Source organism: Opisthorchis viverrini (genome assembly GCF_000715545.1).
Source record: "Opisthorchis viverrini unplaced genomic scaffold opera_v5_42, whole genome shotgun sequence".
Taxonomy (NCBI): Eukaryota; Metazoa; Platyhelminthes; class Trematoda; order Opisthorchiida; family Opisthorchiidae; genus Opisthorchis; species Opisthorchis viverrini.
In genome coordinates, this window is record NW_008751698.1 from 1,355,810 (window position 1) to 1,370,327 (window position 14,518).

Genomic DNA, 14,518 nt, shown 5'->3' on the forward strand with positions numbered 1-14,518 from the left:
TTTTGTGACTGAAGACTTGTCACAGGAAGGCTCAGGCAACTTGTGAAAGACTTACGCCTTATCAGTGAATCACTTGTATTCTGAAGGCAGTGTAGAGGATGACCAAATGACTCACGAAGTCACGACTAGTGGGAAAAGACGACGCGACTGTACTAATTTAGTAAAGCTGGTCAACCAAACCATCACTTCGTCAAAACAAGTCACAACTAATCGTTAAGTAAGTCCAAGTTCTTCAGCCAGTTTGATGGCATATGTTACAGCAAATGGACATTAATGGTAGAGGAACATTCTCATGAAAAACGAGATACGCATTATATTTTTATATATATATATATATATATATATATATATATATATATTAATTGAATGACTGACCACAGCCACTTACCGTAGGGTGGAATCAATCGTGAAGTGGTCACTTCTGTGATCGGCATCAAAGTCTCCATGGGACTAGGTCTAGCTGCAATTCGTATCTCAAAGCGTTCACCAGGTTTCAAGTGGTCAACCTTGAAGTTCATCAGACTAGGTTGACTGGGGGTTTCTATAAGTCGGCTGCTAATACCTGTTCTCTCGGCTGTAATTGGTCTCCAGGTTAGATCGCCGGGTCGTCTGACTTGCAACTGGTAATCCACCATCGGATATGTATCTAGTTTGGCTAAAAGATCAGCCGAAGGTATCCACTGTATTTTCGCTTCATCTGGTCCTTCCGGTGTAACAATAAACTGCTCAGTAGGTAAAATCGTTGCCGGCATCTCACGGAAAGGTAAACTGGTGGCCCCCACATCTTTGGGTAGTCGGAGAGCGTCTAGAGTGGATACAATTGGACCTATTCGTGATCCCACCGTAGGGGCTACACCAAGGAAAATGTCACGCGCTGTTGGCAGTGCAGAACGCTGTAGTTGCGTGGTAGTTGTTAAACCGGGAACCTGAGTAATCTCTTTCCACTCAGATTTCCCTAATTCTCGGGCAAATATCACGTATTTTTCGGGTCGTCTTGTCTCTCGAACCCGTTCATGTTCACTAAGAGGTCTCAGACTTGACGGAGACCAATCGACAATGATCTCATCTGAACCACGAATGGATGGTGTTGGCTGAAAGAGACTGGCTCGTACTTCAGTGGGCTTCAGTATTGACAACTCGTCAGCAACGGGGACTGCAACTGTCGGTGGATGATGCGTGGATACACCATGTTTCGAAACCGTTGGAATGGTAAGCACCTCTTCAAGGCGATCAGAAGTTGGTCTTCTACTACTTCCTCGTAATTGATCACCCACAGTTCGGATGCCAACATGAATACTAGTAGGGAACTCTTCCAATAATGAAGCGGGTAGCATGAGGCTAGTTTCTGTCACCCCGGTTTTCCCAATAGGATACCAGCGATTTGCATAGGGACTGCGATAGAGTACTTCGTAACCTGAGACACCCGTAGTATCGTAGGGAGGTTGCCAACTGATTTCAAACTCTTCTCGGTCTGGTGCACGGCTTTCAAGGCGGGAACTGGGCCGTGAGACCAGTACACGTGGTGTCAAATAAATCGGACCTCGAGGTCTCGGAAGTGGATAATCCAAATCAGTTAGGGCTTGTCTGAACGAAGTTTCAGATAGTCGACTGGGAATTTCAGTACCTGGCGACCACGAAGTTGCATATAATGGTTCACTCCGTCCAAATTCGTTTTCGGCCAAGACGCGGAATTCATAGTCTTTCGGTTCACCGGATAGGACACTAGTGTAGGGAGTACCTAAGAGACCGAGAGCGAGTGTATCGACGGATGCTGATTCTGGTAACTGGGCCAAGGCTGAAGATGGTCGACCGAGGGAAGCTGAAACTCTGCGATCCCACAAATCAGGTTCCAGGCCAAAGATGATCCTTACACGTTGTCCATGCGTGACTGGCACGCGAGAAAGCAGAGCCCATGTCCTTTGTTCCCGTCTTCGCGCCTCGATCACATAGGCTCTGGTCGGCCCAGCACGATCCTCCGAGTCTTCACGTATTGAGGTTGGCTGCCACCTCAATTCGATCGTGCGATAGGCTGCATCGATTGCGGTCTGCAGACGGGTCGCAGTGTCATCTTGTACCAGTGTCGGTATCATCTCCAGTGGTCCAGATGGCTTCGCTGGTGGCAACGGCATTCTGTGTGGACCTTGCTCTTTGGCAAGTCCGGGTCTTATTCGCGACTGGATCGCCACTGGCTGACTAAAACCGGATATGTTTTGAGAACGTATACGAAAGCCGTATTCTACGTCATCAAGTAGGTAAGGTATTTCAATACTGTAGGTGCCTTCGGGCACTTTTTTGAATGGAATCCACTGTTTCGATTGGGAATCCCACTTTTCTATCAAGTAAAAATCAATAGGGGCAGTCATTCTAGAAGGAGGACGCCAAGATAACTGGCAAACAGATTGGTCAGAATATGGTTCTCCAAAGAGGTCCGCTCGGAACTCTGCAGGAGTTGGAGGTGTTGGTGGCATCCCTGGTGTCCCTGTACGTGGTGGGACAGTGGANCAAACAGATTGGTCAGAATATGGTTCTCCAAAGAGGTCCGCTCGGAACTCTGCAGGAGGTGGAGGTGTTGGTGGCATTCCTTGTGTCCCTGGACGTGGTGGTACAGTGGAAGTAACCGGCAAGGAATCTCCGATGCGGTTAAATGCAGTAATCGTGATCCTGTGAACGTGCATAGCGTTAAGCGATGTGATGCGTACGTTTGTTTGGTTCGGTGGAACTATAATTTCCCGGTCTTCTTGTGCGTCAGCGTCATACACAATGAGTCTATATCCCAGCAAATTGCTCCCACCATCATTACTGGGTTTCATCCAAGCAACTTCCATCGTTCCTTGTTCCCATTCGATTGGTGCATAGATAGGAGACAGTTCAACTCCCCAAACTGACGATGGAATTGTAACATGTCGTGGTCTCGGATGTAAAGGAGATTCCATTTGCAGTGGGATACCACATGACTTTCCTTCATGATCAAGTGGGACTACTCGGAACCACCACCCTTCGTCATCCGGAATAAGACCTTTAACAATGTATTCTGTAGCTCGGGGCCTAGCCTGCCCCACGGTAATCCATTTGCCCTGACGAGTATCCCATTTCTCAATGCCATAGGAATCCGGCTTCCTCGCTTCGTATGGTCTAAATGCATCGTCTGACCAACTAAGTCGAACGGAATTTGGTGTTAGTTCTTCAGCGATCAACTGGCCTTGCACTCGGATACCGTACGTTGGCGTACGTGTACTAACTCTGGAGGGGATTCGATCAATGGTAGATTCTGGTCTCCATAACAACTCTTGATCAAATGAACGTTGACTCATCGCACTGCGACGTCCCATGGATGATGCTAGATCACGACGGGCCATATCTTGGGCCATTTGACGTCGTGTACGGATGAAATCCTCAACTTCCGATGTGCCGGTGTCCACCCCTGTGATAAGGGCAAGTTCTAAATCACTCTCATCCATCATGGGTAGAACTGCAGTTGACTTTGGAGCGTGAGGAGTTGTAAGAGGATACCCAGTTGTGCTGGGTAGAGTTTTCCACTCCATGGCCGACGTGGGAGTAGAAGGTCTCCGAAGTGTCTCGTCCACCAATGGTTGCAAGCTAAACTCAGTCGGGACAGAGCGACCTACATCACCACGACTAATGATTCGCATCCGATGATCTGGTTCAAGTGCAGTAGGTGCAGCAACGGAAACTTTTAGCGGTCCACTTTTTGGAATGTCGATAACCGGTTGCCACTTTTGTCGTCTGGAATCCCAATCCTCAATACTGTATCCGCGAATGGCATCTGCTCCAGGGCCTTTCGGAGGGACCCACTCTAACTCGTAACCCAACCCAGTATCTTCCAGAAGTCGAACAGATGGAACCGAAGGCAGAACCTCTCGAGAAGCTGCCGAAGCCGGGCGACTGGATGTTGGTGCACTCGCGAGGATGACGCCGGTCATAACTGGTTGACTGGTACCCTCCGGATACACAGTGGAAACACGGAACTTGTAGCTACCAGTCCCCCGAGGAGCGACAGATTGGTGAACGAACGAAGTTTGACTAGCATCGCTGATGGGCAAAAAGTCTACTATCTCCCAGTTAGCCGAACGTGCGTCGTTATCCAGTCTTTCGATTTGGAAACCAATTGGTTGTGGTTCGTGTGTTAGTGGACGTGGTAATTCCCATTCAACTTGTAGTATGGATTTTACCGTTCGTGCTTCATCCTCCGACTGTGGAAGTCTGCGGCCAAGAACACGCTTTGGTGGAGCCAAGTTCAATCGTTTTACATAACTGTCTTCTGCAACCAACGGGTGGCCCATGCCTTCTTTGTTTACCGCGGACACACGGAAGAAATATTCTCGGTTAGGTTGAATTCCGGAGACGATATGAGAGGGCTGATGTTTGTGTTCAGGCCCGACTGCGACAAGCTGAGAATCCGAGGGGCATGGTTTCCAATTAAATGAACGACCTTCGCGAACCTCTAATTGGTATCCGAGAATTGGTAAGCCACCACTTTCAGTGGGTGGAGCCCAAGAGAGCTCCAAGGTACCGGTTTCTTCCGGCAGTTCACGTACTCTCAAAGGTCCTCGCGGAGGGCCTGGAACATCTGTGAAAACAGACAGGAAAAGATTGGAGTGAAGCGTGAAGAGTTTGTTTATAGAAGAACATGCAACCACAGCAAAAAAATATGGTATCTTCGACCCAAGCTGGTGACACGGTAGCCCATCATTCTCTAAGTGGGGTGACACCCAGCTAGTCAGCGGACGGGAAGTGACTAACTAACGAATGCTCTACGGACTGTAAATCTCCTTGTTGTGAGGCCATCATTCACCCAGGGGAGGACAGCGAGTGAATAATCCAAATCGGCTTGGCTCATCAAACGTTGCCAATATCACGACTTCACCCCACCGTATGCGTGTGGATATTAAGGCCAGACTAAGAAGCAAACGACAGAAACTAGTAAGTTGCACGATAGATGTAGATTGTGATGTGTATCAACTATAAAGAATTAATCGTAAGACATCATCCATGTTCACCCGCTCCCTACATTTACAGCCTGTAGTTTCATGGAGAAGTGAGGCATAAATTACACCACATATGCATGAGCGTAACTCCGAAAAACCCTTCCAAATTCGCCAAATAGCAGTTCTGGGCAGTGTTCCATCAGTTAAGTAGGACATAAGCTTCAAAACATTAGTGATAATAATCACAACTTTTGAGTGAAACTACAGAAATGGACAAACTCAAGGTCACAAAATCACCCTTTGTTGATATGAATACAACACACGAATGCTTCTCAAAGCCAAGCCAAGGGAGCGATACTGGTCCACAGAGCCCTCGTCAACCATCCGCCGTTAGCCCATAAACTGGCAGATAGAGAACACGCATCTGTGTCTGATTTTGAATCAGTTCCGCCGTAGCAAGCAGATACTGCGTCCTTCCGCCTACTTGGTGCCTTTCCTCTTCGTACAGGACCGCCATTTCGATCAAGCGGCGTGAAAACGTCAAAAAGTGAGAACTACGGAACCTTCTGGTGGTGACGCCTTGTCGAGAGGAATTGCAGTTAGATTCTTCACTCTAAATGTCCTACAAATCAATTAGCTGTAGTTTTAGTAAGCGTATATACAATATTTTAACTGAGACTTCCCCATTTCTGTTTCAGGATACCCACCAAATGAGCATTTGGGACATAGATATTTGCGTTTTGTACTTTCGCTGCTCTGCGATATTCTACGGAATCTCGATCGGATGGAGCTCAAGACACAGTGGGTGAGCCAAATGACTTCACCTGACGGGATCGTGGCCAGTTCTGGATTATGTGAGAAACATGAAACACTGCGTTGTCTTGTGCGAATATTTCGACTCTTTCAAACTCCTGGCAACTAGTGGCATTCCAACTCCTGCACCCATCAGTACGATGTGTCCAAGCGATTTCGCAATGAACTGGATATCCTACCATCTGCGATGAGGCTACATGGTAACTGTCGATCAGAAAAATATTCACATGAACGTGTCAGTCATGGATCAGACATTGTACCTGCACTGGAGAAGTGTGTCATATTCTCTTTCACAATATTCAAATTAGCACCAGCTACTGATTCTGATGAGCCTGCCAAGTAGTACAACTCGTTGCTGTGGTTACATATAGGGGTTGGAATATTCTAACAGGACAACGCAATGTTTCACACCTCTCACATAATCCAGAGCTGACCGCGATCCCGTCAGGTGAAGGCATTTGGCTCACCCATTCGATTGAGATTCCGTAGAATATCGCAGAGCAGCGAAAGTATAAAACGCAAATGTCTATGTTCCAAAAACTCATTTGGTGGGTATCCTGAAACGAAATATTATCTCTACGCCTACTAAAACAACAGCAAGGTGAGTTATAGGTCTGTTCAAGCAGAAAGTACAATCAAAATCTCTCTCGATGAGATGTCACCACAAGAAGGCGTTCCAGTTTTGATTTCTCATTTTGTGATGTTTTTATGCGGCTTGATCGAACGCACTCTGATTAGATGATCACTAGTGTTATTTTCCTTTCTCAGCTCCCTCTAGAGCCACTGGAATGTTGTGCTGGATACTAAAACTACTTGGGTGATTCCTTTACTTTAATTTATCGTTTCCGTTTCACTAAGCCATTCCTATCCTTCGTAGTGGAGCCTGTTCCTCCGTATGGAGATGTTGTGTCTATGATTCTAAACCAAACAGACAGAGAGGCAAGTTTTTTTTATCCAACTGAAACTGCTATCAATAGATGTTCAAGGTTTCCATAACTGCCGAAAATGGGTATTTTTAATCATGTTTATGTGCGACTAAGCATTTTCGAGTATACATGATAAGATGATATTACATTTTCGAAATGTGTAACTTTGATGGATTATCCGGAGGAGTATCATGTCGCTAAGTTGCGCCAGATATCCAAGTAAGAATAAGGCGAATCCCAAAGTGCAAATCATGGACAACTTGGTCATTCGCTTTTTTTCCACGGGAGGGGCGTACTGTTGTGTAGGTATGAGTGCACTCACGAAATTTCACTGCTCGTGGTTTCTCCCATTCAGCTCTTGCACCCTTTCGGTACCCGAAAGAGGCACGAGGGCTGAGATACTGCCATGCTATTTAAGTTTAGATAGGAGTAGCTTAGATGCTGGGGTTTGGTTTAAGCCACAGACCTTCTGATCAGTAAGTTCGTACCCTAATAACCTAGCTATCTCAAGGCCATTGTTCATGATTGGAAGATAGTTCATGTTAGTTTGGATTCAAAGTTTCAACAATGGGTCACATCATTCCAGCCTCAACTCGCATTTGCCCGCAGACCAGTGTGGTGTCATAGTGACCCACTTCAAGCACAAGTTTGCTGTGTTTAGTCTATGAGGACCATTCTAGATTTCACTGATTCAACCTCCACACGCAAAGAGAATAAAGTCTCGAATGATAACTCACCGGTTGCCTTTGCAGGATGAATATTCACATGTGTGTCTAGTGGTTCGGAAAGACCATTCTTATTCTCAGCCACAACACGGAATTCGTAGCTCGTTGCCTGCATCAGATATTGAACTGCAAATGACAGCTGCTTAGCGGTCGGCAAACCAGGTGTTTCAGTTAGTCGGCCAATTTCTTGCCAGCTTCGGCGATACATTTCACGCTTGTAGATTCGATAGCCCAACAATGGACTTCCTCCATCGCTTACTGGACTTGACCAAGTGAGTGTACACCCAACATCTGTGATATCATGGGCACGAAGTGGACCGACGGGCTGACTGGGGACCGCTGTAAACAAGGAAAAATTTTCAGGTTATTAGATTTTGTGCACGACTGATTGCTACTTCGTAACTTAGCTGAGGTCATATCAACGGGAACTTACTGGTGATCACCTCGGGAGATACTGGTTCTTTGGTGGAAACGATATCCCCTTGACCAGCCTGATTTACAGCAGCTACTCCGAAGTAGTAACTACGGTCCTGACGCAAATCTCCAACAACCAAACGATTCATATAGTGGTCCAAATCGGCCACTCGTTTCCACGGAGCCTCCGGTGCTCCTGCTGGTGTTGCAGGACGGACAAACACTCGGAAGTTATCGATCGCTAGATGGTGTGCACGATGAGGTCCATGGTCATGGCGACAGTCATGTGGAACGAGCCATTCAACCGTGACGCTATCTGCGGACTTCCCCACAACTCGAACCCAGTCTGCTTTGGGTCTGCAGCCTAGAGGTTTTGAATCGGAAAGGAAGGATGTGGTCAAAATGACCAATGAGATCGTTGCGGAAAGTAGTAAATTTAAAGCGAGGTACAAACAGTAGCTGTCGTTCTGACCCATTGTTATTGCCTAAAAAAATAGATAGTTGGCAATATGAGAGGAATTTGAACAGAACCAGAATTAGACGCACCAAATCCTGTGGGCTTAGAACATTATATTGTTGAATCCAGGCATTCTGTTCCATTACCCTTAGGTGGCTAGTAATCCTTATTCTAAATGGTGAAGTTCTGCATTTTGGACTGATTAATCCTTGTTAGAAGCCCATAAACTAGAACAAGTAAGATTTTTCCGTTTAGTAGTACCATTATTTCCAAAGAGTAGTCTGTCCCTATAAGGATAACAACCTGGCTCTCCAAATTTTATGAGGTGTACCTGATAGAAAGTAAACGGGACATGAACACAGCACTTACTTTCGTCTTCAGGCATTTCGAAGACATCCGACTCCAGGAAAGGACCAGTCCCTGCAGCATTAACAGCGGCAACTCGAAAAACATAACGCTGTCCTTGCATCAGGCTCGTTGCCAGTGTCGTAGTCGGCACAGCCAGTTCGTCATCAAGCTGCTGTGCCTCATCTAAACTGGCCTGCCTTCGACCAATCCGGTGCCATCCAGGCGTGTTTGCATAACGCATTTGTGTAACATACCGTTGGACTGGAAGTCCACCGGTGTCAGCGGGAGGCCGCCATGACAACCGCACCGAGCCGTCAGATTTGCTTGGACCTTTCTGTACCTCTGATATATTGATGGGGCCAACTGGTGCACCGGGAGGACTGAATGGACTTGTGGCAATTACTGGCTTTTCCATCTCCAAGGCTGGACCTGCTCCGGCGCGATTTTCTGCACGCACACGGAAGCGGTATTCTCCACCAGATTGTAGACCCGTGACCTTGATTTAATTGAAGTAATAAAAACTCATTTGTATGATAGTCATGCACCTCCAGGCAAATTATTTGAAAAGAGATCAAAAGACTTACATTTATCTTGACACTAACAATACCCAACTCAGTGTACAAGACTCACCACAATACTCGTTCCATCACTGACTGGTTGCCGAGCAACATATGCCCAACGCGCTCTCTTTGAGTCGTAACGTTCAATCAAATATTCCTCCGGTACACCATATCCATGCGGACCACCAACCTGTGGAGACTTCCAGTCTAGCTGAATTTGTCCAATTCCGATACTGCGAGCTACAAGTGGCCCGACTGGAGCCCCAGGCGGTGCAACAGGGGACGCCGGTTTGTAAATTTCGGAATACAATGGAATGCTGACCTTCTCCGCCTCGTTGCGAGCGGATACGCGGAAACTGTACACGCCATCAGGAAGGAGACCATCGACCCGTTTGCTCAAACCGTCTGTTGTACCGACTGGCTTCCAATGGTCACTAGACTGATCAAGACAGACTTCAACGATATAGTCCTTAATGGGCGCACCACCATCGTCCAACGGAGGACGCCAACTCAGCCGCACCGCATTGTCACCGTCAGGAAGCAGTCGGAGAGGTGCTACCGGCTCAGAAGGATTGGTCGTTGGTCGACAAAACGGGATGGACTTCTCCGTTTCCAACCATTCACCAGGACCTTCATCATTAACTGCCCGAACGCGGAACCGATAGGCGAAACCCGGTTGCAAACCACTGACTACGTAGCTTAGCACGTTCTCAGGCACGGATGTCAAAGGAACCCAACCAGCCGGATGGCCAACATCTTTTATTTCCAGCTGATAACGTTTGAGTGGAAGACCGCCATCCTCAAGAGGAGGTTGCCACTTCAAAGTGAGCGAGGAATCTGTGATGTCGGAGCAATTCAGTGGACCAACTGGAGCATCAGGTACGCCTGAAGGGAAGAAGTAGACTGATTATTAGAACGTTTATTGGTGAGGTGAGTGAAAACATGGTAGGAAAGAAAATATCAGTACAGCTTGCTCTATTCATGATGGGTACAGACAAGATGATTGTTTATATGAACCATTTGCAGCCAGTAAGATAAAACCATTCATAGGTTCGATAAAACTAGATGTGGTCCTTTGTTCCCTGAATATAACTGGTCAAAATGAGCGAAAATATGGAAGATTCCCCATACAGGGACCACAACGGCCTCTGATATTGATAGTTTTCCACTCTGGTATTGTTAGTTAAGTTTACGTAGCTGAGAACTTTCCTACTGTTGTGTCTTGCTGAACTGTCGTTCAACTTTGTGTCGGTCCTTGGCTTCTTTCTCCGACCACTATGGCATATCAAAGGGCACGGTGGCTTCAAACAGCCCCTTATGGGGACAAAGGAAGCCTATTACAACTGTATTTATAGGGCAATCACAGATTGGCCGATATTCTGACCAATCAGGCCATGCTTTCTTTTGATCCGTAGCCCGCACGTGACACATTCGATCAATTGATGTGGTGTTCGGTTATCAGAGGCGGCTGGCCTCCGGATCACGAAAACCGCTAGGATTTTCCAGTCAACTCGTACGATGTTGAAACCTACAACATGCAACCTATTTGGAAACGAAAACCGACAGAATCGTGTGCCCGCCTAGCGGTCTGCTCAACGCCAGGCTCTTTGTCACTAAATTCTGCTCTATTCTGCTAGTTAGCTATAGTTGATCAGTCACTTGTACTAGGGCGTACACCTCTTGAGGATCGGACAGATGCATATTGTTATTGACTTCTAACAAACATGAACCGGCTGTGCAGTATTTGTGGCTGCTCAATATTGACTGATTATTCAATAAGACTCATTTAAAAATTAAAACAAGTTCTTGAAACAATTAAGTGGTCGAATATGTTGCACTCTGTTCATGAAGTGTTAGCATGTCACTGAGACGATAAATGGGGATGAAGGGAACATAATAAACATGTTGGTTGATATCTTCGAGATGGATCGTTATCGAAAGGACTACATACCGAATGGTGTTTTCAACACTATTGGTTCGGACAAGAGCGGTTCACTGGGACCAACAGCGTTGTGCGAAGAGACACGGAACACATACTCAATACCCGGTTTAAGGTCAGTGACTCGAGTTGACAAAGTTTTCGCTCCCTCCAGACGTATAGGACAGCCAAAATGAGTGCGTCTTTGTCCATCACGTCTTTCAACTACATAACCCAGTACGGGTTCCGCATATTCTGTGCTTTCGCCAGGACGTAGAGGGGACGGATTCCATGAGAGTTCAACAGTTGCACCTTGTGTGTGGCCCTTCACAGGTTCGACCACTTTGACAGAAAGTGGCCCAGTAGGTGGAAGTGGTTCGGTACTCACAAACAGGCGAATCACCGCACTGCTTGCCCCGGCCGAGTTCTCAGCGCGTATCATATAGTTTCCGGCATCACTGACATCCACATTACGAAGATTGATATAGAAATCATCACCGAATTGTTCTACACGGCACCGACCAAGCACAGATCCAGTTAGAGGTTGGCCGCTACCAGTCAGAAGACTCACGGTGGCACGTGTGGAGTAGGTCACGTGAGCTCCGACACGCAGATTGTTGGCGGGTCGGAGACGATATTCGTCTCCCGTTAACAGCTTCAGAACAGGAGCATCTGAGCGAAAAAAAGGAATGGGACAGCAATCAATAGTGACATCCACAAAATTCTGTTTGCATATCGCTTCTTCCACATCCGTTCTTCTAACCACTAGGGACTTATTCAGACACTTAATCTACCCACAGTGGACCAACAACTGTAATCTACCATTTCCCGCAGTACCTTTCGCACGGAAACATAGCACTTTTAAGGAAGTGATTCGAACTGTGTCCCTTTCCACTGAAGATGAAGTATGGATTTTAGGATATGCGTGGTGGCAACGGCACTCCCCATTGTCAGCTATGACACTGTGTTGCTTACCATACTGCCGACAAACTAGAACCTATATAATGCTGTAACTAGCAACAATATTACTATACATAGGGGCTGATGATAGTAATGTTTAAACTGGTCCCTCCTTGAGTATAAGACCCCTGAATGCTGAGCTCAAACGCGTCTGGTGAACTCATGGTGTGAACCTCAAATTCACACCATCGGCCTTACCGAAACCTGGTACAAACGTAAGCGCCTGAGACTGAGGAGCGAAATGCATCTGAGTAACAGGTTCGGTAGACGCAAACTCCGATTCTCACAATCCCTTGGTGGTAAAACAAAATTCATCCACTAGGTCAAGCAAAAACCGAATCAGTGTGATGTGGTTCATTGCCACAAACTTTTGTGTTGCATTTGACGTCGGTCGGAAGCGTTAGATTTTCGCTTCGCTAATTGAGTACTGCTATGCTGCACAGAGGATTAATTACACTTTTCTGCTTGTTTTCTATACCAACACATTATTACCATACATAAGGACAAAATACTACTCGATTTCTAATCACAATGATTAATTTGTATCTTCCGGTTACTTCGGCAATAACCATGCCTATGTTGCTAAATCTCCGGTAAGGACAAGTGATTATCAACAGTGTTCATAGGGAACCCAAAAGATAACTTTTTGATGGCCACAGGCACCATAACGCGAATGCAAACTATAGAAATGCATTTTTCGCTGCATTCCAACCTTCCGTTCTTCCGGTACACACAGAAAATTGAGTTCCGATTTCAGGAACACAAATGAACTTCATCACCATAGATATATGACTTTCAGACTAGAAAGCCCCTTTTCGAGCTAGTTCGCAGGAATGTATTTATTGTCCCCAGGAGATCCTAAAATCATAGAAGTTATGGTGACTTCAGTCCCATTGAAGATGAATGTGGAAATCTACGTTGTTCTGCTGACTCCCTGGTTGGAATAAAAATCCGATGTGCCATATGAGCATACACAGAAATAACTTGCCCGTAACATCCCTCTTCGGCTTGGCAGCCTCTCGTAACGCAGCCATTTCTGCTAAGATATCTCTTTGTTCATCCGGTCGACCTTTGTCCAGATGTTTCTCGCGATCAGTGGGTTCGCGACGCCGTCCAGCTCGTTCTGATTCATCAGGTTCTGTAATTGAAATTAATGAAGTGAACGACACGAACCAATAGGATTCAGTTTGGAACTATTCAGTGAAAATCACCTTCACAAATTTACTTTTAAGAATCTTTCATCACGAACAAGATTATATAAGCCAATCACGGCCTCACTGTGGGCCGTGCAAACTAAAATAACAGGTTCTCAAGCATACACGCCCCCTGTCAAAATCCAGCTACAAAACCTTGATGATGCTATCTAAACGTAACCGAAAGGTTGGATTGTTGCCGGAATTTCCGTCAAGGATGATTTGATGTCTCGTATGACAGAGTTACTACTTCCTTTTGAGCGGCAAGTTTGCAAGATGCTTCTTGTCCATACCGGACTGAGTTGTGTGCAAAGCATTCACAAGAAACTTATTGCAGTCATGGCCTCCAAACGACCTGTAAGTGATCTAGGACGGCAAAGCTGAACTGACAGCTTCTCACTACAGGTGACTGAGAACCGGTAGAGGGTGCTGCAAGAGAGGCTGCAGAAGACATACAACCAAACAAGTATCATAGTGATGACAAACAGGCTTACAGTGCTTACGAACCAGTGTACCTCACCAATGACCCCACTGTGTAGCATCTCAGTGCATAGCTCACCTTTGGCAACAGGTGGCACCCAATCGGATGGTTCGGATGGTTCGCTGAACCCAACTGCATTGCGTGCCTTCACGCGGAATTGCACAACCATATTTGGATGCAGATCGTTTGCACGATAAGTAGTTCCAGATCGAACGAGGGATACGTGAGTCCATTGAGAGGCTGGTGCTGAACTCGGATCTGGCGATTCACGTATTTCTACCAAATAACCCTGAAGTACATCCCCGCCCGTTTCAAGCGGAGCATTCCAGCGAACTGTTGCGTCACGCGCCGATGTGCGATCGACAGCCACATTCGTGGGTGGTGAGGGTACATCTAAAAGAAAGAATGGTTAATGGTAAGTGATGTTCACAGAAAATAAGGCTGATTGGCTATCTACTTAAACCGAGACAGTTGATCAAGAAATTCTACCTAGCATTGCGGAATCTGAATATTACCTGTCAGTGGCTTCATATGGTGAGGCGATTCTATTTCTGTTGCATCACTCGTTCCAATATCGTTCTGTGCTGAGACACGGAAGGAATACACCATTTGAGGCACACAGTTGCGCACCCTTAGCCGGTCGTCATAAGGTCCAACCTGGCCAACACTAGTCCACTCCATGTCTCGCGCACGAACGGTGCCTTCAGGTCCAGAAACTACACGACGTTCCACAAGGTAGCCGGTAAGTTTAGATCCTCCATCGCTTGCTGGCCGTTC

The 14,518-nt window shown here is 46.5% G+C and overlaps 2 protein-coding genes across 2 annotated transcripts in view; one reads left to right on the forward strand and one right to left on the reverse strand.

The window, feature by feature from the left end:
• The window catches only part of T265_03095 (hypothetical protein), a gene marked incomplete at both ends in the record, with an annotated part of 123,412 nt that overhangs the window by 29,214 nt on the left and 79,680 nt on the right, over nucleotides 1-14,518 (reverse strand). The window contains 9 exons of the mRNA XM_009167500.1: nucleotides 389-4,588; nucleotides 7,423-7,749; nucleotides 7,844-8,188; nucleotides 8,651-9,125; nucleotides 9,260-10,074; nucleotides 11,141-11,779; nucleotides 13,041-13,205; nucleotides 13,820-14,134; nucleotides 14,257-14,398. Coding sequence (XP_009165764.1) covers nucleotides 389-4,588; nucleotides 7,423-7,749; nucleotides 7,844-8,188; nucleotides 8,651-9,125; nucleotides 9,260-10,074; nucleotides 11,141-11,779; nucleotides 13,041-13,205; nucleotides 13,820-14,134; nucleotides 14,257-14,398 — 7,423 coding nt within the window. The remainder of the gene's footprint in view (nucleotides 1-388; nucleotides 4,589-7,422; nucleotides 7,750-7,843; nucleotides 8,189-8,650; nucleotides 9,126-9,259; nucleotides 10,075-11,140; nucleotides 11,780-13,040; nucleotides 13,206-13,819; nucleotides 14,135-14,256; nucleotides 14,399-14,518) is intronic.
• The window catches only part of T265_03096 (hypothetical protein), a gene marked incomplete at both ends in the record, with an annotated part of 78,205 nt that continues 74,778 nt past the window's right edge, over nucleotides 11,092-14,518 (forward strand). Inside the window, one exon of the mRNA XM_009167501.1 lies at nucleotides 11,092-11,243. Coding sequence (XP_009165765.1) covers nucleotides 11,092-11,243 — 152 coding nt within the window. The remainder of the gene's footprint in view (nucleotides 11,244-14,518) is intronic.